At 54.3% G+C, this 23,229-nt stretch overlaps 1 protein-coding gene across 1 annotated transcript in view; it reads right to left on the reverse strand.

Moving 5' to 3' along the window:
- Window positions 1-10,783: 10,783 nt before the first annotated feature.
- FBLN5 (fibulin 5) overlaps window positions 10,784-23,229 on the reverse strand; it is an 81,054-nt gene continuing 68,608 nt past the window's right edge. Inside the window, exons 9-11 of the mRNA XM_002719596.6 lie at window positions 22,773-22,899; window positions 19,138-19,333; window positions 10,784-11,748 (exon numbers count right to left, since the gene is read on the reverse strand). Of these exons, the coding sequence (XP_002719642.1) occupies window positions 11,587-11,748; window positions 19,138-19,333; window positions 22,773-22,899 (485 nt within the window). The 3' untranslated portion in view covers window positions 10,784-11,586. The remainder of the gene's footprint in view (window positions 11,749-19,137; window positions 19,334-22,772; window positions 22,900-23,229) is intronic.

Raw genomic sequence — 23,229 nt, forward strand, 5'->3', positions numbered from 1 at the left:
CAACCGGGACAGAATCCGGCGCCCCGACCGGGACTAGAACCCGGTGTGCCAGCGCCGCAGGCGGAGGATTAGCCTAGTGAGCCGCGGTGCCGGCCTTAAAATTTCATTTAAATTGTCTTAACAGCATATTGAAAGAGTAAAAATCGTCCTGGTACCACTGTCCTGGCTTGCAGACAGTGGAGATAAAATAGGCCTGGTGTCAAGTCTTGATGACATGAGACTAGAGGAGGAGGGAGGCAAGTGCTGCGGGTAAACTGAGGGAAGTGGGGCCACTCTGGTCCCGGGTTCCAGGAACTGATCACAGTGTGGCTCAGGTGGCAGCTTGGGCATGAAGGAGCAGGGCTTAGGGGTGCAGAGGCGCTTAGGGGCCACTGCTGCTTGCTAGGATAATAGAAAAGAGAAGCACCTAACGCCTCACACACGGCATCATCTTAACTCTCAGGACAGGGGCTGGTGCTGGGTGCAGCGGCTAAGCTGCCACCTGCAGTGCTGGCAGCCCACATGAGAGTGGGATTAAGTCCTGGCTGCTCTGCTTCAGATCCAGCTCCCTACTAACACACCTGGGAAGGCAGCAGCAGATGGCCCAAGGAGTTGGGCCCCCGCCATGTGGGAGACCTGGATGAAGTTCTTGGCTCCTGGCTTCGGCCTGGCCCAGACCTGGGTGTTGAGGGCCTTTGGGGAGTGAACCAGAGCCCAGCCGTTAGGCCCAGCCTGCTACCCATCTTCACACCTGCACGGGCACGTCCACTCTCACTCAGATTCACCATGCTTCATCTGTCCAACTGATGCATGCTTTGCACTAGCTGTAAGTTTTACCTTAGAGAAAAAATCAAAAAGAAACAAATTTAAAATGAAATTCCGTGGCTGGTGCTGTGGCATACCAACCCCAGCCTGCAGCGCCAACATCCCATATGGGCGCTGGTTCTGGTCCTGGGTGCTCCTCTTCCAATCCAGCTCTCTGCTAACCTGGGAAAGCAGTGGAAGATGCCCCAAGTCCTTGGGCCCCTGCACCCATGTGGTAGACTGGGAAGAGGCTCCTGGCTTCATATCAGCTCAGCTCTGGCCATTGTGGTCATTTGGGGAATGAACCAGTGGAATGGAAGACCTCTCTCTCTCTCTCTCTCTCTCTTTCTCGTTCTACCTCTCTCTGTAACTCTGTCTTTCAAATAAATAAAATAATTCTTAAAGTGAAATTACTCTCTTGGGGCCAGTGTTGTGGCACAGCAGGTTAAGCTGCTGCATCCAACAGTAGCATCCCATGCTGGTTTGAGTCCCAGTTGCTCTGCTTATGATCCAGCTTCCTGCTAATGCATCTGGGAAGATAGTGGGAGATGGCCCAAGTACTTGAGCCCCTGTCACCTATGTGGGAGACCTGGATGGAGTTCCAGGCTCTTGGCTTCAGCCTGGCCCAGCCTCAGCCATTGCAGCCATTTGGAGAGTCAACCAGCAGATGGAAGATCTCTCTCCCTCTGTCTTTCTCTCCCTCCCTCTCTGTAACCCTGCCTTTCAAATACATAAAATAATTTATTTTTAAAATAAAAAAGTTATTTTTTTGGAAAATGAAATTCCTCTTTCCTCACCACCAAAATTCCTCCTCCTCAAGTCTTTAGGGCCAGGTGGCCCTTGGCCCTGTGTCTCCACGCCCCATAGACATGCTGATTCTGTGTCCTGCACTTAGCTCGCACATTTCCTCTTCTCTCTGATTTCTCTTGTCAACTCCCATCATTGCATTCATTCAAATGACCCCTACATGACAGGCTACTGTGGGCACCGTGCCGGCTGGCTCCTCTGTGATGCTGAGCCAACCTCAGCTGAACAGGGTGAGGCGGGAGTGCGCGTCACAGACCTCAGGCAGTGACCCCAGCACAGAAGCACCAGCAGTACACTCTAGACAGGAGCAGAGGTCAGGTGGGCGGCCCAGGTGGGGTGGGGTTGGGTCTGGAATGTTCCTGGAGGAATTGAGCTCTCACAGGAAGGCTGAACGTGAACAGGCACTCCAGCCGACGAGAGGCACGCAGGCAAGAAGACTGGGAAGGAGTAGTGGAGCCACCATTTTGGTTTTGGGCATTCGTCTGAGAATTTGTCATGAAAGAGGAGGACAGAGGTGGGAGCCGGAGCTGGAGATGCAGGCAGGAGCCAGGTCACAGAAGGCATTGCCAGTCCCGTTCAGGAGTGTGGACCTTAGCCTGTGGGCAGAGGGGATGTCAGTAAAGAGTTCTACGGAAAGAACTAGTAGTCGTCTTCTTTAGATTCATTGGGTCATAGTGGGCTGAGCCTCCTCCTGACGCACCAGCATCCCATATGGGTGCTGGTTCATGTCCCGGCTGCTCCTCTTCTGATCCAGCTCCCCGTTTATGGCCTGGGAAAGCAGCGGAAGATGTCCGATGCTTAGGTCCCTGCACCCAGCTGGGAGACCCAGAGGAAGCTCCTGGCTTCGAGCTGGCCCAGCCCTGGCTGTTGCAGCATTTGGGGAGTGAACTAGCGGATGGAAGATATCTCTGTCTCTTTCTCCATATCTCTCTCTGTAACTCTACCTCTCAAATAAATAAATATTTAAAAAAAAACCCACTTAGTATGTGGACAACACAATGTTTTTCCTAGCTTCCCTCCCACACTTCCACATACCATTTGCAAAACGATCTTATTAAAAGCAAGACCATGTCCCTTCCCCCAGTTGAAAAGCAAAATAAAACTCCTGCCGTGACTCCCAAGAGCAGACAGCAGCGATTCCCAAACCCTAAGAAAAATTGTCCCTAGAGGTGTTAACAGCCGCTCTAGGGTGGCAAAGGGGCAAAACGGTTTGAGCAACCTCACACAAAACTAAACAGGTTGTCCATGCACTGCAGAACTTCTCAGAGCCTTTGCTGTCCAAAATCAATTGTGAATGTTTACAAGGGAGTTTAGCGTTCAGAATCTCCCACCTTACTGAAACGGATGAACTCTTTGATCTTGGTGCGCTGGTTAGCATCTTAGTGGGAAGTCTAATCTCAGTTAGATGAACGTAGCCACAAGTACCCTGGCCTCAGCTTCCAACACTTCCTGCCACGGACATGGACACGTGCCCATGTCCCCTGTTCCAAACACACTGGTCTTTGTAGCACCCTTTCCCTCCTTCCATGCCTGGGGAATTGTTAGGCTTCCTTTAAGTCCTAGCCATGTGCCCACCCTGGTGCCAATGAGTGGTGCATGCTGCCAAGGTCTGCGTATGGTCTGTCCCCTCCAAAGCTCACCTTGAAGTTTGGTCCCCAATGCAACAGTGGTGCAGGGTGGTGAGACCTTTGAGGGGTGCTTGGATCGTGGGGACTCAGCCCTCAGGGAGGGGACTGATGTCACTCTCACTGGAGTGGGTTAGTTATTGCCAGAGTGGGCTGCGCTAAGAGAGGCCGCGCCTTGCGTTCTGTCCCTTCCTTGTGCACCTGCCTGTCCTTCGGCTTTTCCCCCAGGTTACCGCACAGGGAGGCTGGCACCACGCCCTGGCTCTCCCTAGCCTCTTGAACCATGAACCAAAACAAACTTCTTTCCTGTAAGCTACGCAGTCCCAGCAGAAAACCGACTAATGCACTCCCAGAGCTACAGGTTGATTAGACGACAGGCTGATTAAAGCTGTCCAGGACACGGCTCTGTGGACTACTTGGAAATCGCTGGGACACGTAATTCTGCAATGTGCGGAGAGCACATTGCACCGAGAGAGGTCAGGGTTATTTGTTACTGGCAGGGACCGCAGGCTTTGGAGAGCGCACTGTTCCGTATCTGAAGGGACTCCAGCTTTTCCCAGGCCCCTGCCCCAGATTACGTGATGAATGTGGGCACCATGTCAAGGCACTGGACACCGGGAGGGATGGGGGACCAAGGGAGTGCTGGGAAGATAGAGCAGAGCATTTCTGGGAACGAGTGGGGGCGGCCTGGCCCCAGGACAGGGGCGTGGGACTGAAGGCGGCAGATCCTGGAATGGAGGGAGGACGAGACCAGCAGCACCCTGAAAGTGAATCCTCAGGAAGGAAGACCCGTGGCGCCCAGGTGGCTCCACGTACGTTCCCTCGGGAGCAGGGACAACAGGAGGACAGAAAAAGGAAGCCACGGCTTTGCTGAGGAAGGGATCTTCCAGAGCTTGGTTCTGTGTGGCTGGGAGAGGAGAGAAGTTGGAGAGGAAAGAGATAGAAACGTGGACAGCTTCCTGCTCTGCCCACACTGTGAGCACTGGACAGGACCATCCCTGACCGCCTCCCTCCAGCTTTGGGACGGAGACCAGGTGGGGGGTTGGTGGGGCAGTGCCGAGGAGGAAAGAAGAGGGGGAAAGAGGAACGGAGGAAGTGGGCGGCCGAAGGGTGGAGCCGAGGACTTCTCTCCACGCTCTGGCTCAAGAGGGGAGCCCAGCCTCCGAGCTCAGCCTTGGAGGGAGGCAGGAAGGAGGAGGAGTCTGGCTCCAGCCTCCTCCTCTCAGCCTTCCACGGTGGTCAAAGCACAAACAAGGGAGGAGAGTGGGGCTGAAATGGGAGGAAATTAACAAGAGCAGCCTCCAGGATTTCGTGAGTGTGAAGAACAGGGCGGCTTTGGTTCAGAAATTGCTCCAAAGAGCTCAAGTCTTAAGCCACATGGGACACCCTGGTGAGCGACAGACTGCATGGATGTCAGTGGCACCCTGTGAGTCTATCATCTAGGGACCTCCTGTCATGTGCATTCTAAGCGTTTGCACAGCGACAAAATGCCCTAACAATGCATTTCTTAGAATGTCATCAAAGGGACTTCCAAACATTCATGGAAAATGCACATTATAAAAAGAGTACATGGATTTGGAAATTTTTTGCACCAAAATAAACTTACCTTTCAATTAGTCCATGAACTTCTAGAAGCATCATGGTCCTTCCTACCTCTGCGGGTGTTCCCATGAAGCCACCTGCTCCTTAATGCTGTGCTCTATTGTCCCCCAAATCCTTTTTTAAAGATTTGTTTATTTGAAAGGCAGAGTTACACACACACACACACACACACACAGAGAGAGAGAGAGAGACAGAGACAGAGGTCTTCCATCTGCTGGTTCACTCCCCAGATGGCTGCAATGGCCAGAGCTGTGCCGATCCAAAGCCAGGAGCCAGGAGCTTCATCTGGGTCTCCCACATGGATGCAGGGGCCCAAGCGCTTGGGCCATCTTCTGCTGCTTTCCCAGGCACATTAGCAGGGAGCTGGATTGGAAATAGAGAAGCTGGGACTCAAACCAGTGCCCACATGGGATACTGGCACTACAGGTGGCAGCTTTACCCTCCACACCCCCAAATTCTTGTATCGCAACTGGGAGTTCTTCACCAACTTGTGAATTTCTGGCTTTTGTGATGAAAGAGGAAGCAGAGCAATTAAAAAATGCTACCAAAAAAGCCTCAGGAAGAGAATATATTCCAAGTTCCGACAGGAAAACCAGCAGCCAGCCAAGGAGTCGTGATCACCCCAGACGCTCATGAGCTCTGAGCTCGAAGGATCCTTCAGGAGCGGCTTTCCTGAAAGTCTGAACCGCTTTGCAATAAACCAGCAGCCATGCTATTGGCTGGCAGGGCTGCCACTTAGAAAGACTGGCAGGAGGCTGGGGCAGGAACCTCCGTGGAGGTCTTTAAAATATGGCGCTAGAACAAGAGACTGCAGGATCACCGTGAAGAGCTAAGGAAGCGGCAAATACCATCGTTTGGTTCCACGTGAAAACCCAGACCTCGCGATGCCTGTTTTGAAGGGGGTCAGTCGTCACCCTGTGACTTAAGCCAGTTTGGCAAATTCACTCTGAGTAGGAAGTTGGGAAATAAGAATTAGAAAAAGCCATTCTTTCCAAGCAAAAGCCACTTGTATGTGGGATCGAGCCACCTAACAGCTCTCTGGCCTTAAAGCAACATAGCCTCTCAAACCCTTGCAGAGGGCTATCCTTATGACCTGAATGTCTGCATCTATGGAAAACTCACCCCACCTTCATTTTTGCATTATTGCTCAAGAATATTCCAAATTCCTGATAAATGTGCTGTTAGTCACAGGCTGTCCACTTGTAACTCTTCTGTGACAGGGCACCAATGATGTCAGTTTAATAGATCATTCCTGTGTTGACACCTACCTACTCCTTTTGATGGTTTATTTCTCTGATGGCTGCTGGCTAAAATTCAACATTAGAAACGATGAGCAAGTCAGAGACTTTAACTAAGGGTTGTCATCCCAAGAAAACCTCCCAAGGGACGAATCTTGCCCCGAGCACTCTCCCTTGTCTTGGAGTCTCTTGGTTAATTTTTTTTTAAACATTTTTTTCAGTTGCCCTCGGGGATTCTAATGAAGATATCAGCCATCTGTTAAATAAAGGGACTAAGAAATCCAAGAACAAAAATATCAACCCAAAAAACAATCTGTGTATTTGTTTGTAGCGGCTGAGCACTGGCCAATTCCAAAATAGCGAGAGCTTTGCTTGCTAAATGTTCACTTTTCTCCCCCGAAAACAGTGCATTTCAAAGAACACAGTAAAGTGCACCAAAAGGAAATTTCTTACCTAACATTTATTTTGTGCCTCCCTGAAGTGTATTTAATAATTCTAAACAGAGGCATCTGTTCTGAATTTCAAACACATGTCTGTGGATGTTCACAGGAATTTGTTGTATAAAAGATATGTCTTCATAGTGATTGATAGCTAAATGAAATGACTGTGTGCACACTGCTAATAACCCTCCGACTGTATTCTGGTATCGTCTCCTATGCTGTGTGCACCCTGGGATCAATGCGTTGTTATCTGTGGATCATGGTGGTGTTCTCTCTGCAACCAGCAACTGGCTCCCAGTGGGTCCTCCGGCAGAGCAGTCACCGCCGTAAGACACAAGCTTTCACCAACAGGACTTCACCTGGCATGAGGGTAAAGCAAAGTCGCTCCCTGGTCACCCTGCCCCCCTCCCGGCAACCATTCCTGGCGCAGCTCAAACAACGCATGCCCGTTACAGTTAACACCCAGCCGCCAAAACACACCGAAGCCACCGAAAACGACGCCATCAGACCTACTTCAATAGTTTCACCATCTGGGCAAGTAACAGCCAACGGCCAAGGCTGTTACCTAAGAAAATGTCTGAGCCCGAGAGGCAACAGGTAGGCAGACTCGGTGCCAATTAGAAAGTGTTAGGGTTGGCGAACGGGGAGCCTCCAAACTGGCGGTTTCACGGGAGAGCTGCCTGTCCTCCCCAAAGCACATTTCAAGGAATCACAAAACTCAAATTAGAACTAACTGAAGGGAAGCTTTCCCCCATGTGGAACCACAAATCTGGTGGCAGCTCAAGGACGTCTGCGGGTTCCCGGCTCTTGCTCCGTCACAGGCCCCTTCATTCTCTGGGGCTGCGTGGAGAAGTCCAGTGCAGGCTCCTGTGGTGCGCTCTAGGCCAGGTTTGGGGAGCCTCGACACATGGGGGAACCAGGAACAGCTGGCCACATTAGAGTCCCCGTGGGAGCCTCGTGCAGGGACCCACCAAGCAGGCCTGTCCCTGACCTCGTCTGAAGGTTCCCCGGGGGTAGGCCAGGCAGTTCTCAGGGTCCTGGGCGCTGTGGCACCAGTTCCTGAACGTTAGGGGCTCGGCCGTACAGGACACACTTCTCCCCGGGCTGTTTTTCCGACTTTCGAGCCCTCCGTGTCTTTTAAGGTAAATTGATCCCACATGCTTCTGATTCACTTACGCTGGACTCACCAGACCATGTTTTGAAAGAGCAAACCAAAGGCCAAGAAGCCCTCGGAGTCTGCTTTTATGAGTCTCTCCATGCCTTTTTTCTTAGAAGCAGGAAGCCACATTCTGACATGAACCCATAAAACGCAAGCCCTGGGGACTCGGGTCAGGTTCCAAATGTGACACCTCGGAAACCAGCGGGTCCTCGAACCACCAGGACGAGGTTTTACCAGCAGCGAAAGGAGAGCTGAGCCCTGTGGCTCAGAGTGGCTGGGTGCAGAGCTCACAGAAACCCCTCGCTGTGTACCCCGTCCCCAGCACCCCAGCACCCCACACGGGGGAGCCCCGCGGAGCTCACCTGCAGGAAATCACCCCTTTGCTTTGCAGCCTTCCAAGGTGCTGACGTCACAGCCAGCGTCAGCTGAGCCTAACTGAAGGCGCGCTGCGGGGCATGCGGGGCGTGCTCGGGAAGAAAATAACCCAGCCAACGGCAAAGTTAGGACAATACACAGGAAATGCATGTTATGACAAATCTGTGCATGGATTTCAATTTTTTTTTGCAAGGTCCGCGTTGTGGCACAGTTGGTTAAGCCACCGCTGTGATCCCCGCATCCCCTATCAAAGTGCTGGTTTCGGCCCCGGCTGCTCCACTTCAGATCCAGTTGTCTGCTGATGCTCCGGGGAAGGCAGCTTAAGATGGCCCAGGGACCTGGGCCTCTGCCAGCTCATGGGAAACCAGGCTGGACTTCCTGGCTCCCGGCTCTGGACCCAGACCTGGTCATTGCAGCCACCTGGAAAGTGGGCCAGCAGATGGGAGACCTCTCCCCTGACTACCCCCATTGCTTTGCCTTTCAAATAAAATTTCTTTTGTATCAAAAGAAACTCACACTTTTCTGTTTCTCTGCACACTTTCTGAATTCCCCATGTGTATGGCCAACAGGCAGAATGGGAGCTTCCACAGATGGATTCTGTAGACGCCACCACGCTAGCTAGGTGTCTGTCTCCTTCCAAAACCTCCAGCTGGGACATAAAGCCTGCTGCCCCAGCCCATTCTCCAATCAGTGACTCAACAGGGGTTCTAGGACTTAGGGGAGATCCAGAGTCCCTGATCAGGCTCATGCTATGGTTTGAATATGGTTTTTTCCTTGAAACTCAGGCTGGAGTTTAACTCCCAGTATGGGAGCAGGCTTGTGACGCAACAGGTTATGCCAGGGTTTGGAACGCCCACGTGCCATATCAGATCCCCAGTGCAAGTGCCTGCTGCTCCGCTTCCAATTCAGCTTCCTGTTAATGCACTTAGGAGGCAGCAGGTGATGGCCAGGTGCTTGAGTTTCTGTACCAACATGGGAGACCCGGCTGGAGGTTCTGGCTTCTGGCTTCTGGCTTCAGCCCGGCACAGCCCTGGGTATGGTAGACATTTGAACAAGTAGATGAATGATAACTTTCTCTCCTCTTTAAAATACATCTCTTTAACAACAATAAAAATATCTCCATTGTGAGGTGGTAGGAGGGTGGAAGCTTGACCCAGACATGATATTTACAGGGAAGATTTTGGGGGGTTGATTAGGGCTGGATAAGGTCCTTGGGGGGAGCTCCCATGACAGAATGCCGGCGTCCTCACAAGAAGAGGGACACAGGCCAGAGCACAGACACACAGGAGCCCCCTGTACCCTGCGAGGTGATGCCCTGTGCCGCCTCGGGACTCTGCCAGCAAGGCGGCCACTGCCAGATGTGGCCCCTTGACCTTGGGCCGTGGCCCTCCGCCAACACAAAGCTCTTTTCTCTGCTCAGGAACTTCATTAGAAATATGAATGAATACGGTTCAAAACAACGCGTTCTCAACTCGCAATTTATTAGACTTTTAAAAAAGATTTATTTATGGGGCCAGCATTGTGGTGTAGCAGGTTAAGCTGCCGTCTGAAGTGACGGCATCCCTATGGGTTCTGGTTTGAGGCCCGGCTGCTCCACTTCTGATCCAGCTCCCTGCTAATGCACCTGGGGAAGCAGCAGAAGATGGTCCAAGTCCTTGGACCCCTGCACACAAGTGGGAAACCTGGAAGAAACTCCTGGCTCCTGGCTCCGGCCTGGCCCAGCCCTGGTGGTTGCAGCCATTTGGGGAGTGAACCAGCATATGGAAGATCTCTCCTCCCTCTCTCTCTGTGTCTCTCCCTCTCTCACTGTAATGCTACCTTTAAATAAATAAATACATCTTTTAAAAAAAGTTGTATTTATTTGAAAGGTAGCATTACAGCAAGAGAGACAGAGGCTTAGAGAGAGATCTTCCATCTGCTGGTTCACTCCTCCAATGGCCTCCACATCCAGGGCTGGGCAATCTATTAGTTTTTGAAAATACTGACGTACGGGCCTCACCTAAGAACAACGTGAGTGTCTCTGGAGATGGTCTCAGGGAATACAGTTTCCCTTCAAAGCTTGACACGTTGCCGTCCATGTAGCCACAGGTGCACAGATTTAAAGCAATGCAAACACACCTGTTCTAGAAGTGTGCCAGCAGTAAGCCCCCAGCAGAGGGACTGTTAGCTGTTTCCTAATGGAATGAAGGTGTCCTAGGGTTGTTTGCCCTGCCTTCTCCACCACCCCCAGTCCCCTGTCCACTGCCCCGTGTCAGTTTGCCCTGGTCACGGCTGGCAATGCAGCTCTCTGGAGAGTCCTCCACACCAATGCACGATAAGCAGGTTTAAACAGAAATGGGCCGGCGCCGCGGCTCACTAGGCTAATCCTCCGCCTAGCGGCGCCGGCACACCAGGTTCTAGTCCCGGTCGGGGCGCCGGATTCTGTCCCGGTTGCCCCTCTTCCAGGCCAGCCCTCTGCTGTGGCCAGGGAGTGCAGTGGAGGATGGCCCAGGTGCTTGGGCCCTGCACCCCATGGGAGACCAGGAAAAGCACCTAGCTTCTGGCTCCTGCCATCGGATCAGCGCGGTGCGCCGGCCGCAGCGCGCCGGCCGCGGCGGCCATTGGAGGGTGAACCAACGGCAAAGGAAGACCTTTCTCTCTGTCTCTCTCTCTCACTGTCCACTCTGCCTGTCAAAAAAAAAAAAAAAGAAACAGAAATGGAACCAGCCCCAAATACAGCGTCGTCTAGAGTGTCACAATGAACCAAACACAAGGTCTCTTCAAATATTTAATCGGTTTGGAAACCTCCGCCTTCCAACCCAGTTAGGTAAAAACTCTAAAGAAAGCATGATTAGGGGGTCGCCGAGAAAACATGGGGCTAAAATGAAGAGTAGACAGGGTGTGGGGAGACAACATAATATGTGTCGAAGCCTCCTGGGTGAATTCTACCGCTCACTTTAAAACAAAAGAATCACTCAAAACAAACAAAAAGGATTAAACAGTTATACACATTTAAGGACAACTACAACTTCTTTTATGGTGGAAAATACCAGACATGGTTTGGAAATCGACTCTTTAACCTCCTGCCGTGGTTTGTTTCCACAGCCTCCTCGGTACAGGCAAGAAGCAAACTAGCTACAGCCAGTGTGGCCCACGAGCTCCTGGGGGCACTTGCGAAGCAGCAACACAGCGAGGACAGCAAGAGGGCATGGAAGTGGGGGGAGCAAGCTGTTCACAGTCTTTCAACGCAGACTCAAACCCCAGCAGACCTAATCTATTTTCTTTGAAAAATATGGAAATAGACCGAAGGCCCCGAGAACCGCCGGTGATCTCACATCTGGGGCCAACAACAAGGCTTTGGGGTAACCGTGCCATAGGACCTGGGGCCCGGGGTGCCCTTCAGGGTGACAGGTCTGCGGCGGTGCAGGGGGGATCAGGACGCCGGGGCTGACTCCTCGGGGCCACGCTCAGCAGGAAGGGCGTCACGTCTGTCTCACTCTCCTCCTCCCTCTCGCTTCCTCTCTCCTCCTGTCCTGTGGCGCTGGTGACAGGCAGTGTCAGCGGCTCCAGCCCGCGGCTCAGAACGGGTACTGCGACACATATATCCGCAGGCGGATCACGGAGCTGCCTCTGAAGTTGATGACGGTGTTGACGGTGATCATCTCCAAGTCTAGCTGGATGTCCCGGGGCCCTTTGATGGGGCGCGTCATCACCAGGGTGGCACTGATGGGGCCTGTTTGCTGTGGACAGACCCAGAGGACGCTGGTTAGAAAAGGCCCGGCTGGTGGCACCGCGACCCCTACCGGGGCGTGCCCGCATGTCCCTGGTCAGGCTGACGCCTCCTCGCTGCCTCGGCTGTACCACGCTCTTCCCCTGGCTCTGCCCATCCTCCGCCTGGCTCTTTCCTGCCAACCCCTCAGGTATCACCTGATAATCCACTTCCCGTGAGGAGCTTTCCACTATCCCCAATCTAAATTTGGTCCCCTGTGGCCCCTCTGCCTTTGCGTAGAATGGAAAGATCTTACGGCCATGTGTAATTGTCTATGCTACCTACTTGGTGCGTGTCCCCACTAGTCATGAGCTCTGTAAGGTCAAGGATCAAGGTCAGGCTCTTTACTGAACCCCCCTCCCCCAGATCCCAGCCAGGTGTGCCTGGAACACAGCAGGTGTTCAGGAAACACAGTCAGGACCCCACATCCGTGAGTTCCACATCCACCAATCCAACCAATGACAGAAGACAATTCAGAAAACAATTGAACCCGTCCTTATGGTGTACCAACCTCTGTTCTTAACCACTACGGCAGAACAACTGTTTACACAGCATGCGCACTGCACGAGGTATGACGAGTCAGCTGAGGGGGTGGCGGGTTCTAGGCAAATACGACCCCATTTTATACAAGGGACCTGGGCGTCCAAAGGAGCCGGCATCTGCAGGGGTCCTCGAAGCCAGTCCTCTGCAGATACCAAGGGACAACTGCGTATTCTGAATGAATGAATGAATCACAAAACACATGGGTGACAAGGCTGTCACCTCTCCTGGAAAATCAGGGGTTGGACTGGATCAGCAACTGCAAACAAGAGGCATCAAATGCACCTGCAGGGCTTTATAAAAGCTCACAACCCCAGGGCCCCGTTCCAAGGTCTCCTGTTCAGTAGCAGATCTGGGGAGAGACTCCCACCCATCCAGCCTGAAGTCACCTCCGGCCTTCACACTCTCTGCCCCATCACTGTGGATCTAACTGATTATGTGAGCTTCTCTCCTCCAAGGACTATTTTTCTGAAACTTTCAAGGAGGTAGGGAGAGAAGACTGACACCTGTTGGGTACCCACAGGGGAGATGTGCCCTTAGAGCCACGATGTGCATCTACTTATTGAATCCCTGCAAAAGCCCTGACCAGCCTCGCCGCTCATAGTGTGGTCTGTGGACCAGCAGTACCGGCATCAGCAGGGAGCTTGTGAGAAGTGTAGGATCTCAGGTCTCTCTTGAGAGCTCCTAAGCTGAGATCTGTAGCATAACACAAGCCCCAAGGGATTCGTGTGCACATTAAGAATTGCGACATGCTGGGGCCAGCGTTGGAGCGTAGCGGGCCAAGTGGCTGTCTGTAGTGCCAGCATCTCATATGGGTGCCGATTCAAGTCCCGGCTGCTCACTTTCTGCTCCAGCTCCCTGCAAATAGCCTGAGAAAAGCAGCAGAACATGGCCCAAGTGCTTAGGCCCCTGCCAGCACGTGGGAGACCTGGAAGAAGCTCCTGGCTCCTGCCTGGCCCAGCCTTGGGCGTCGCAGTCATCTGGGGAATGAACCAGCAGATGGAAGATCTCTTTCTCTCTCTCTCTGCCTATAACTCTTCTAAGTAAATAAATATTTAAAACAAAGAGAGAAAGAGAGAATTGTGGCCGGCGCCATGGCTCAATAGGCTAATCCTCCACTTAGTGGCACTGGCACACCGGGTTCTAGTCCCGGTTGGGGCGCCAGATTCTTTCCCAGTTGCCCTTCTTCCAGGCCAGCTCTCTGCTGTGGCCCAGGAGCACAGTGGAGGATGGCCCAAGTGCTTGGGCCCTGCACCCCATGGGAGACCAGGAGAAGCACCTGGCTCCTGCCTTCGGATCAGTGTGGTGCGCCGGCTGCAGCACACCGGCCGTGGCAGCCATTGGAGGGTGAACCAACGGCAAAGGAAGACCTTTCTCTCTGTCTCTCTCTCTCACTATCCACTCTGCCTGTCAAAAGAGAGAGAGAGAGAGAGAGAGAGAATTGTGAGTCCTGATGTAAAAGCACAGGACTTGAGTGAGGGACCCCAGCTGCTCCGTCCGAGGGCCCTCCTGGAGGTGGGTCTCATTATCCCCATTCGATAAACAAGCAAACTTATTACATAAGGTCTAGAGAGGTTACACAATTGCTTGGGGTCACTCAGCTACTTAAGGGGCAGAGCCAAGGGCTTCCATTTGGGTGTTTCTGTCTGAGCCCAGGCTCCAGGCCTTCGTCACTTCACAACCATCATCAGAAGGGTCTGGTGTGTGTTCTGTTTCTTCTCCCAAGCCCTGAGCTCCAGGCCAGATGCACGGGGCAGTGTGACAGACACTGGATGAAGGCCGCAGGGCACCTGCAGAGAAACAGTGAGCTGCACGGCCCAGCCCTGGGCCCCCAAGCTGGAGGCAGCAGACCCTGCTCCATTAAGGAACTGAGTTGACCGAAGGCCACACCAGGTGGTTTCCCTCTCTCCACAAGGGAGGGCCCCCATAAAGCTTTCAACATCCCTAAGACCTGCCACAGGGCCAAGGGCAGGGCTGGCAGACAGGTGCAGGCCAAGTGCGGCTCCTCCCCGTTCACTGGGCTATCAGCCGCCTGACGGCCGCCTAACTTCCTCTTGGCTTTGGCTCCCCGTGTTCCCGTCAGCACTGGCGTAACTGGCACCTGCTCACGCAGAGGATGGTCGGACTTCCTTGTCAGCCCTTGCACAACCTCAGAGCCCGGGGCCAGCACTCCAGAGGGTACAGCCGCTCAGGGAAATACCCATGACATTCACATATGCAAACCCCTGGCCAGCTTTCACTGCTTGCATGGACAAAGGCCAAGGGCTGGAGACCCTAAACTGCAGGCGGCCCTCCGAAAGATCTGCTCGGGGCCTAGGAGGGAGAATGAGGCAAGTGGCAATTTCCTGGTAAAGTGTGGAAGTCTCCAAGACCCTCACTTACGGAAGGAACCTTAGAGGCCATCGCTCCGTCTCTGCCTGGGTCAGAGCTACACCCACAAGCACCTGGGAGGTCTCAATGCCAGCCAGGAGAGCAGAGGCCAGCCCCTGCCCACTCCACGTCTGGTTTGCAGAGCACAGTCTGGGCACAGACCTCCTGAGAGCCCCTGGTCACTGTGGTCACAGGTGCGAAATGAGGAGGATGGTGTGGGCTGTGATGATGATGATGGTGGTGGTGGTGGTGCTAAGCACTTGCTAAGGCCCCTTCATGCATCTCTTAATCCTCATAACCCGACAGGGCAGGTAAGCTGAGAATTCAGTATAAGCTCACAAAAGTAGCACACGGTACAAACGTTGTGCCTCTCACCAGCACGCTCTATGCCACGTCTCAAGACTTCTCCACTTTTACTGTCCTGTGGCCCTTGCTTGGCTTGTGAGTCATTGGGTGGTGTTGAGTCTGCTACGCTGTTTGTCCCCTGCCCCCAAGACCAGCAGTCTTTTGTTTCTGAACGCTCAGTGTCCGACTTCAGCTGCAGGCCAGGCGCTGAACGGATGGGGGTGACGGAGGAAAGCACGGGAGGGCCCGAAGCCCCGCGGAGGCGGCCGCAGCGGGAGTCAGCTGCAAGCAGCCCAGCCGATGAGCATCCTCTCGGCCCAGCTCCCACGTACACATGCAGGCTTTCTCTGGCTCACCTGTGGGGTAGCATTGTCTGGCACGTGGCAAGCAGCCAGGCCACTGCAAGTCAGCTTCCCTTGCCCTGCCGCCTGCTCTGTGCATGTCACGAGAGAAACACTCAGCACAGTGGAACCCTTGACCCTGCTCCTTCTTCTGGCCCTAACTGTGTCCCGAGCCACCTGATCAAAGCCAAGCGCCCATCCTCTGTCCACAGCCTGCTGTGGGGCAGACTGATGACAGGGCCTGTGAAAGGGGCATGTGTGTGTGAACACGTAAAAGCAGGCATGTGTGCGTTGAGTGTCGTCTTCCTGCTGGGTGAGAACAAGCTCTACCCAAGCACTTGTAATAAAGTCAAGGAATATCTCGGTGAGGCAGCTGCAGGGTCGCGCAGGTCATTCCCAGCCCAAACCCGCCCCTGATGCCCCAGCCCACGGGGCAGCTCTCCCAACTTCTCCAAGGTCCGAGAGCTCACGACCTCCCTCATAGCCATAGCAGCAGCAACAGGGGCCAAGCCACATCTGTGCAACAGTAAGAACACTTCCCGACTGCTTCTCACCCTTATTGGATGTAACACAGACCTCTCTTGTTATCTCTGCTTCTGCTGGGCCCCCAAAGCTAGAAGCCTGGGTAAACACATCCCCCATCCTCAAGACCAGGGTGAGAGTGTACATGCTGGTCCAGACGGCCTGGCACTTGCTACCATGAAAGTGTGGGCAGACTGCTTAGCCTCTGTGCCTCGGTGCTCCTCCTTGTAAAGCTGGGAGGATAAAGCAGTCCTCTCTCAGAGGGTTGTTGTGAGGATCAAAGGCTTGGTCCACAGGAGACACTTGGCCTTGTGTTTGCTGCTGCTGTGTGTTGTGTGTGGGCACTGCACACGTGACTGCAAAGTGGGACCCAAAGCCAGCCGCTGCCTGCACTTCATCACACCTCCAGTCTACGTGCATTGCATCAAACATACCTGCCAGCCCCCAGAGCAAGCAGAAGGGGTTTCAAGAGAACTATCTGGAGCTGCAGGTGCCCTGAAGTTGCAGGATACACACAGCGGTACTGGGTTCTCCTGGAGAAGTCTGCAGATGGCAGCCCAGCCCGGTGAGCAGAAGGGCTGCTGGGAGCTGGTGCTCATGCCCTGTGTCCGGGCTGCTTGTGTGAGTGCAGTGAGACCCACCACCACCACCCCCATGGAGACTGTGTGTGGGACATGGTGCCAGCAAGGGGCCTGGGGTGCAGGAGGTCACCCGAGGCCCTGCCGCCCACATCAGCGATGTCAGGCTGAAGTCCTCCGGCAAACCTCCCAAACAGCATCCCGTGGAGGTGACAGCCTTTGGGTGTCTTCCCCCAAGGCAGCACCTACACCTGGTTCCAGTGCAGGGACTGGAGCCAGCACCATGGTTGGGGGCAGAAGAGGAAGGGGCGGAGAGGCCGAGCACACCCTTCCCCTCCCGCCCCCACCCGGAGCCAGGGGGTGGGGAGGACACTACATGGACTGAGGGGCTGAGAGGTTGACGTTCCCACTGACACCAGCATGGACCTTTCACCTGAGAACGCGGCAACACAGCAGCAGCAAGAGAAGGTGCCCACGAGGGGCCGCCGCCTGCCACCGCACCCCACATGGGCGCTGGTTCCAGTTCCGGGTGCTCCACTTCCAATTCAGCTCCCTGCTAAAGCACCTGAGAAAGCAGTAGAAGATGGCCCAAGTGCTTAGGCCCCTGCATCCATGTGGGAGACCTGGAAGAAGCTCCTGGCTCCTGGCTTTGGATTGGCCCAGCTCTGGCCATTGCAGCCATCTAGGGAGTGAACCAACGGATAGAAGATTGATCGATTGATCGATCTCTCTCTCTCCCTAAACCGTGCCTTTCAAATGAACAAATAAATCTTGAAAAAAGAAAGAAGTGCCAGGTGTCACGGGCCACTTGAGACTATCACTCAGGCATGCGCAGGTCTGAGGCAGCAGCGGAGGAAAAGGATGTTCCGGACTCTCCGCCTCAGCCCCGACTTGTCTGATAAAAGGCCCTTCTGTGAGGCACAGGCGCTACGCAGATGACCTCATCTCTAATCCCAAGTACACACTGTCATTGTCTCTTCTTGAGAAACGCGGAAGTGAAGGTTCCAAGGCAGCGGGCAGTGGGACCAAGGTCGCCCGGCTGGGCACCCCAGGGTGCAGAGGGAAGCAGGGCCCGGCTGCGGAGCCCACATCAGGCCTCCTGGGGAGGGGCCGCAGCTCTGGACTCACCTGCTCCTGGGGCCTCCCCTCACCTTGATCTGACACGTTCCTGTGTTCAGACCATCTCAGCCCCAGAGGCAAGCCCCGGGAAATTCTGCAGGGGGTGGAAGAGGGGGCCTAAAGGGCTCAGATACATGGCTCCTGACCCTTGGGCCAGCCTCTGGGAAAAACGGGCCTGTGTTTCTGAGGAGAGCTCCCCACAGTGGCCCTGGAGGATCATGGGAGGTATTTGCTAGAAATGCAGATTTCTGGGTGCTACAGCTGAATACCAGCCCCCAAAGACCCCCACGTCCCTAATCCTTGGAACCTGTAAATACTTCCTTGTATGGACAGTGGTAAGGATCTGGGCACAGGGTTATTATCTGGGATTATGTGGCTGGACCCTAGCCCTAACCAAGGGAGTGAGGGGAGACTTGCTGCTCACAGACGTGGCAGTGTGAGCGTGGCAGCGGCGGGGGGGGGGGTGTGTGGGGCATGGCCACGGTCGAGAAATGCTGGCACCACCAGCAAGGGAGAGGCAAGGGCAGGATCCTCCTCGAGCCTCCGCAGGGTACGCAGCCCCCCCAACACCCAGGGAAGCCGACTTCCAACTCCCGGCTTCCGGAACCATCCGTCATCTTGAGCTACAACTTGACACAGCAGCCACAGGGAACTCCTCTGCGTGGCCTTGCTGCCTTCTCCCATAGAGTCCCAGAAGAGGAAGCTCTGGAAGCTGCCGTGGGATTAAGTGGCCACCTTCCAGCGGAGAGGGGACAAACACTGCTCTCCGGCCAGGGGTCTCTAAGGAGGCGTGGTCAGAGGTCTCTAAGGAGGCGGGGCCACCCCCGGGGTGGCAGGAGCCAAAGCTGCGAACTGCAAATGGTGCAGTTTCGCACCTGCAGCTCACAGAAAGCAAGCGTGCTGTAGCAGGTGCGCTCCAAGGTGCTCCATGGAGAGGGGTGAGCCAGTGCAGTCTAATTATACTTCCTCCCGTGACACGCACTTCCGTCTCGGAGCAGCCACACACTGAGCACCAGCAACGTGGCTACCACCCTGGGGGAACGGAATCCTCCACCTCCTTTAACTGCAGTTCAGGGAGCACAGGGGCGAGCGCCTTGGACAAAGCTGGCAGGAGCCAACCTGTGTGAGCCAGGCAGTGACAGCCACTGTCATCGAAGCCGCATGAGGGTGGGGGTGGGGCGTTCGCTCCATACCTGTGTGCTCAGTTTCTACAAGTGCCTACGAGGAACTCAGTAAATATTTGTCAAATGGGTGGGCAGGCAAACGGAGGTATGGAGGCCTCTCCCACAGCATTTTAGGAGGAAATGACCCAAGATCACAGCCTGCTTAGCTTCTCGTTTCACAGGTGAGGGTCTTGAGGGTCACACAGAAAGCGACGGCGGGCGGGCAGGACCTTGGACCCCTGACCCCACCCCCACTCCTCTCTCTTCATGCCTGGCCCCTGCATCCGTACCCTCAGCTGCTCCCATGAGCTGCTTCCTAGGAGAGAGGACGCAAGGCCATTGTTAAAGACAGCGGGGCGCACCACTCAGCGCCGCCTCTTACCCGCATATAGAATTCTCTGCCCTCGTTCCCAGACTTGATCTGGAAAATGTAGTAGGCCCCGGGGTAGCGCGTGGTGGCTTGCATCTGGAAGATGTCCGCGGGAACGGAGCGTCCTGACACCACGTCCATGTCTCGGAACAGGATGGTGAAGGGCTGGTCCCGGCAGCCGGGGTTCTCGGCAGGACACATGCAGCGGCTGGTGGGAAGGGAGACTGTGTGAGAACCTAGCACAGCCGTCTTCCCTTAACACACCAAATCGGGGGCCTGCCATTTCTGTCATCCAAGTGATGTAACTGTAGACCCTCTCTGCACACAGGCCAGCTCTGCTTCCTAGAGAACGGCTCTGTCTAGCCCACCAGATACCCCGGCTACTAGAGGTCAAGCCTTGGATCTCTGGTTCTCAGAACACGGGGACAGTCTCCAACGCCCTTGACATCCGTCATGTCATGGACACGCAGCCCTTCCCTCCGCAGCTGTAGATCCTCATGGAGAAATTCTAAAAGTGGGAAATTACATTAGGTTGAGCGGCCTTGGGGATCCTTTGGTCACCTGTCACACTTAGCCCAGTCCCTGTGGAACAACACAATGGAACAGGAACTCAGAACTCCCCATGTGTGAGACACGACATTGGACACCTTGCTAATTCCATGAGAAATAAGATCCTGATCTCAAGCAGGAGAAATGAATCCTTCACCACCTACCAGAAGAAATTAATCATAAACACAGGTGTCTCTAGTGCTGAGCAGTTAACCTGAAATACTAGTAAGTCACGGCTTTGACTTACTACAGAATGCCTGTGATAGACACACTTTATCCCTACCTCCCTCTTGTCCTCTTTTCCCAGAGACCCCACTCCCAAGAGGTCAGAGTTCGCAATGTGAGAGGACTTCCGACACACACCTCTGGTGGCCAGCACTGGGGGTCAGCCTGGTGTCTGTCACTCTTCTCTAATTTTCTATCCATCTATGACATATGTCGGTTCTACTTCCAACACAGATTCCAAATCCAACCACTTCACCCCACCCCGGTGTCACTGCCCGGTCACCCAGGCTGTCACCCCTCTCACCTGGACCTCGGTGACGGCCTCCTAACAGGGCAGGGTGCCCTTTTTCAGACAGAAATCATATTGCATCCTGCCCTGCTCAGCACTCCTCAGGGGCTACCCACTGCAGCTTGACTACGAATGAAATACCCACCGTGGCCTCTAGGAACCCACAGCGTGTGGCCGGGGCCACTTTCTCCAACTTCTCTCGGGCCACTGTCCCCAGAATCCCTGGACCGCAGCACCTTGGACTTCTTCCATTCCCTGAAGGCATCGAGGCCTCTCTTGCCGTAAAGCCTCTGCACATGCTGTTCCCTCTGCTGTTCCACTCTTGGCTCACACTGAGGCACCTCCCCAGCCCAGACTGAAGGTCATTTCCTCTGAGGGCTTTTTGGACGCTCCTGGCTAGAACAGGCCCAAGCTAGTCTTTCTTTTTACAAATCTCCATTCTTTGTGTGGATAGCACTGATCACAATCTATGATCATGTATCATTTATGTGACCATTTGCTTAGTGTCATTCTCCTTCCACATTCACTAAGCCCCCTAAGGGCAAAAATCAGCGCAGTGTTGTGGCTCAATGCATTAAGCCGCTGCCTACAACACCAGCATTCCCTGCTGCAGTGCTGGTTGGAGTCCTGGCTGCTCCACTCCCAGTGCTGCTCCCTGCTAATGCATGTGGGAGGGAAGCAGGAGATGGCCATGTGGGAGGCCTGGATGGAGCTCCAGGCTCCTGGCTTCAGCCTGGCCCACCCTGGCCATTGCAGCCACTTAGTGAGTAAGCCAGTGATGGAAAATCCAGTGTGTGCGCGCTCTCTCTCTCTCTCTCTCCCTGTCATTCTGCCTTTCAAATAAATAAATAAATCTTTGGGGGAAAAATCACAGCATCTATCACACAACAGGGACTCAAGTAATACTGAGCAACTGAATAGAGACAGAATGTCTAAGAGTTCTTTTTTTTTAAAGGTTTCATCAAAATGGCCAAGTCAAAATGCCCCTGGTGCCAGAACAGCCGCACTGAAATGTCACGTGTCACATGGAAAATAACTGTTTCCCAACAGAAAGTTGGAGGAGGAAGCGATGGCTCCCAGCTGGAGCGAGTCACACACTGTGGGGGAGGTGGCAGGGAAGCCATGATGTGCAGGGTGGGGCAGGTCTGGCTTCCTAGGGCAAGGCGCATGCGCACAAAGCAGGGCTGGGGGTTGGGGGGTGCCGGGGAGGGGCCGTTCGGGCTGGCAGGCACTCAGTGCACCTGCACAGGAAAAGGAGCAGCAGTCACACTGGCCTGGGGCCTGGGGCCTGGGGCCTGGGGCGGGGGTGGGGAGGGAGGGCAGCGAGCATTCTCCCCGCCACAGCACAGACTCCATCAGGAAACCTGCTCAGGCCTTTGAGGTGAACTGGGTCAGGCCCCTGGCCGCAGACAGAAAGCCACACAGTTTCCCTGGCCTGGAACCAGCCAGAGCAGACCAGAGAGAATCAGGAATGGACGCTGGCGGGAGCAGCCTGCAGCTCTGCCCTGCCGCAGAGGGTCCTTAAAGCAGAAGTCAGAGCCCTGTTCCAAAGGCACGGGGCGGGGGCAGGGGCAGTGGCTGGCTGGTTTCTGATCAGAGTGGGGCTCGGATAGGAAGCCATGCAGTCCTCCCCTGGAGAGGGCAGGATGGCACATCTGCTTCAGCCCGAGGTGGGCAGGGCTAGTGACGGCAGGGCTGCTGGAAAGAGGGCTGAAGTTGGAGGTTGTGTGCATGTGTGCATGTGTGTACACTGTGTATGCGTGCATATGTGTGTGTGTGTGTACATTGTGTATAGGTATATGTTGTGTGTGCATCTGTGTATGTATGTGTGTACACTGTATATGCACGTGTGTGTATGAACGTGTGTATGCATTGTGTGTGCATGTGTGTGTGCACGTGTGTGTATGCATGTGTGTACATGTGTGTGCGTGTGCACACTGTATATGTGTATGCACGTGCATGTGTGGCATGTGGAGAGACGGAGGACAACAGGGGTTCAACAGGGGCTGAAAGAAAAGGAAAAGAAACTTCTAGGACGCAAGGGACAGGAAATCACTGTCCCGGTGCCGTCACCCGCAAAGGCTGTCTTCACTTCAATTTTCTCAGCTCCCACATTTGCCTTCTGGTGATTTCATAAAAATCTTCCCCACGATGTCAGAAACTTGATCAGAGTGTGCGCAACACACTGAGGTATCGAGAACTCTAGCAAACCCTTTAGCTTTGACCCTCGGTAAGTGGTTCGAGGAGACCAGAGCCCGCATTTCGCCTTGGAGCTGGTCAGAGAGTAGAAGCAAGGGCCCTGCCCAACCCCCCCCCCCCCCCCGCCCCTGAACCTGTACCCAGCAACATCCCCTGGAGGCTTCTGTCCACTTACACTGGGAGAAGGCTGTGAACCCTGCCTCCCCGCATGGCTGGTTCCTAGAGAATCTTCACACAGCTGCGGCACGAGTGGGGCGCAGCAGCTCGGACGCCAGGCCTCCTGGGTCCCTGGCAGGTGCACGCCCCCCCCCCCACAGGAACAGCCAGCCCCCAGAAGCAGGCCCCTCCGCCGCGTGTCCATTCCCCAGGGGAAGCCAGGGCTTACTTGTCACTGATGCGCAGATAAGGCTCATCGCAGCGGATGGGGTCGATGCACTTGAACCCCCCCTGCAAGTTGTAGCAGGTCTGCTGCAGGGTGCACGTGTGGTTTCTGTGCTCACACTCATTGATGTCTGAAATGCAGGGTGGAGGAGAAACTGAAGCGAGACAGCACTTTCAACATGTCGGCCCCCCGGCTGGGATGGGGGGCTTACTCTGGAGCTGTACTGTCCAATATGGCAGCCACTGGTCACATGTGGCTACCTACTGAGCACCCAAAATGTGGCAAGTCTAAACAGCGAGGTGCCGTAAGGAGATAACACATACCAGATTTCTATGACTAAGAAAGAATGTAAATCATCTCAATCATTTTTATATTGAGAACATGTTGAAACAATAATAGCTTGGATCCTATTGCATGAAATAAAATATGGTATTATAAGTAACTTAACTTGCTTTTACTC

The sequence above is a fragment of the Oryctolagus cuniculus genome, chromosome 20, assembly GCF_051225735.1.
Source record: "Oryctolagus cuniculus isolate XC-2025 breed Fujian yellow rabbit chromosome 20, ASM5122573v1, whole genome shotgun sequence".
Lineage (NCBI taxonomy): Eukaryota > Metazoa > Chordata > Mammalia > Lagomorpha > Leporidae > Oryctolagus > Oryctolagus cuniculus.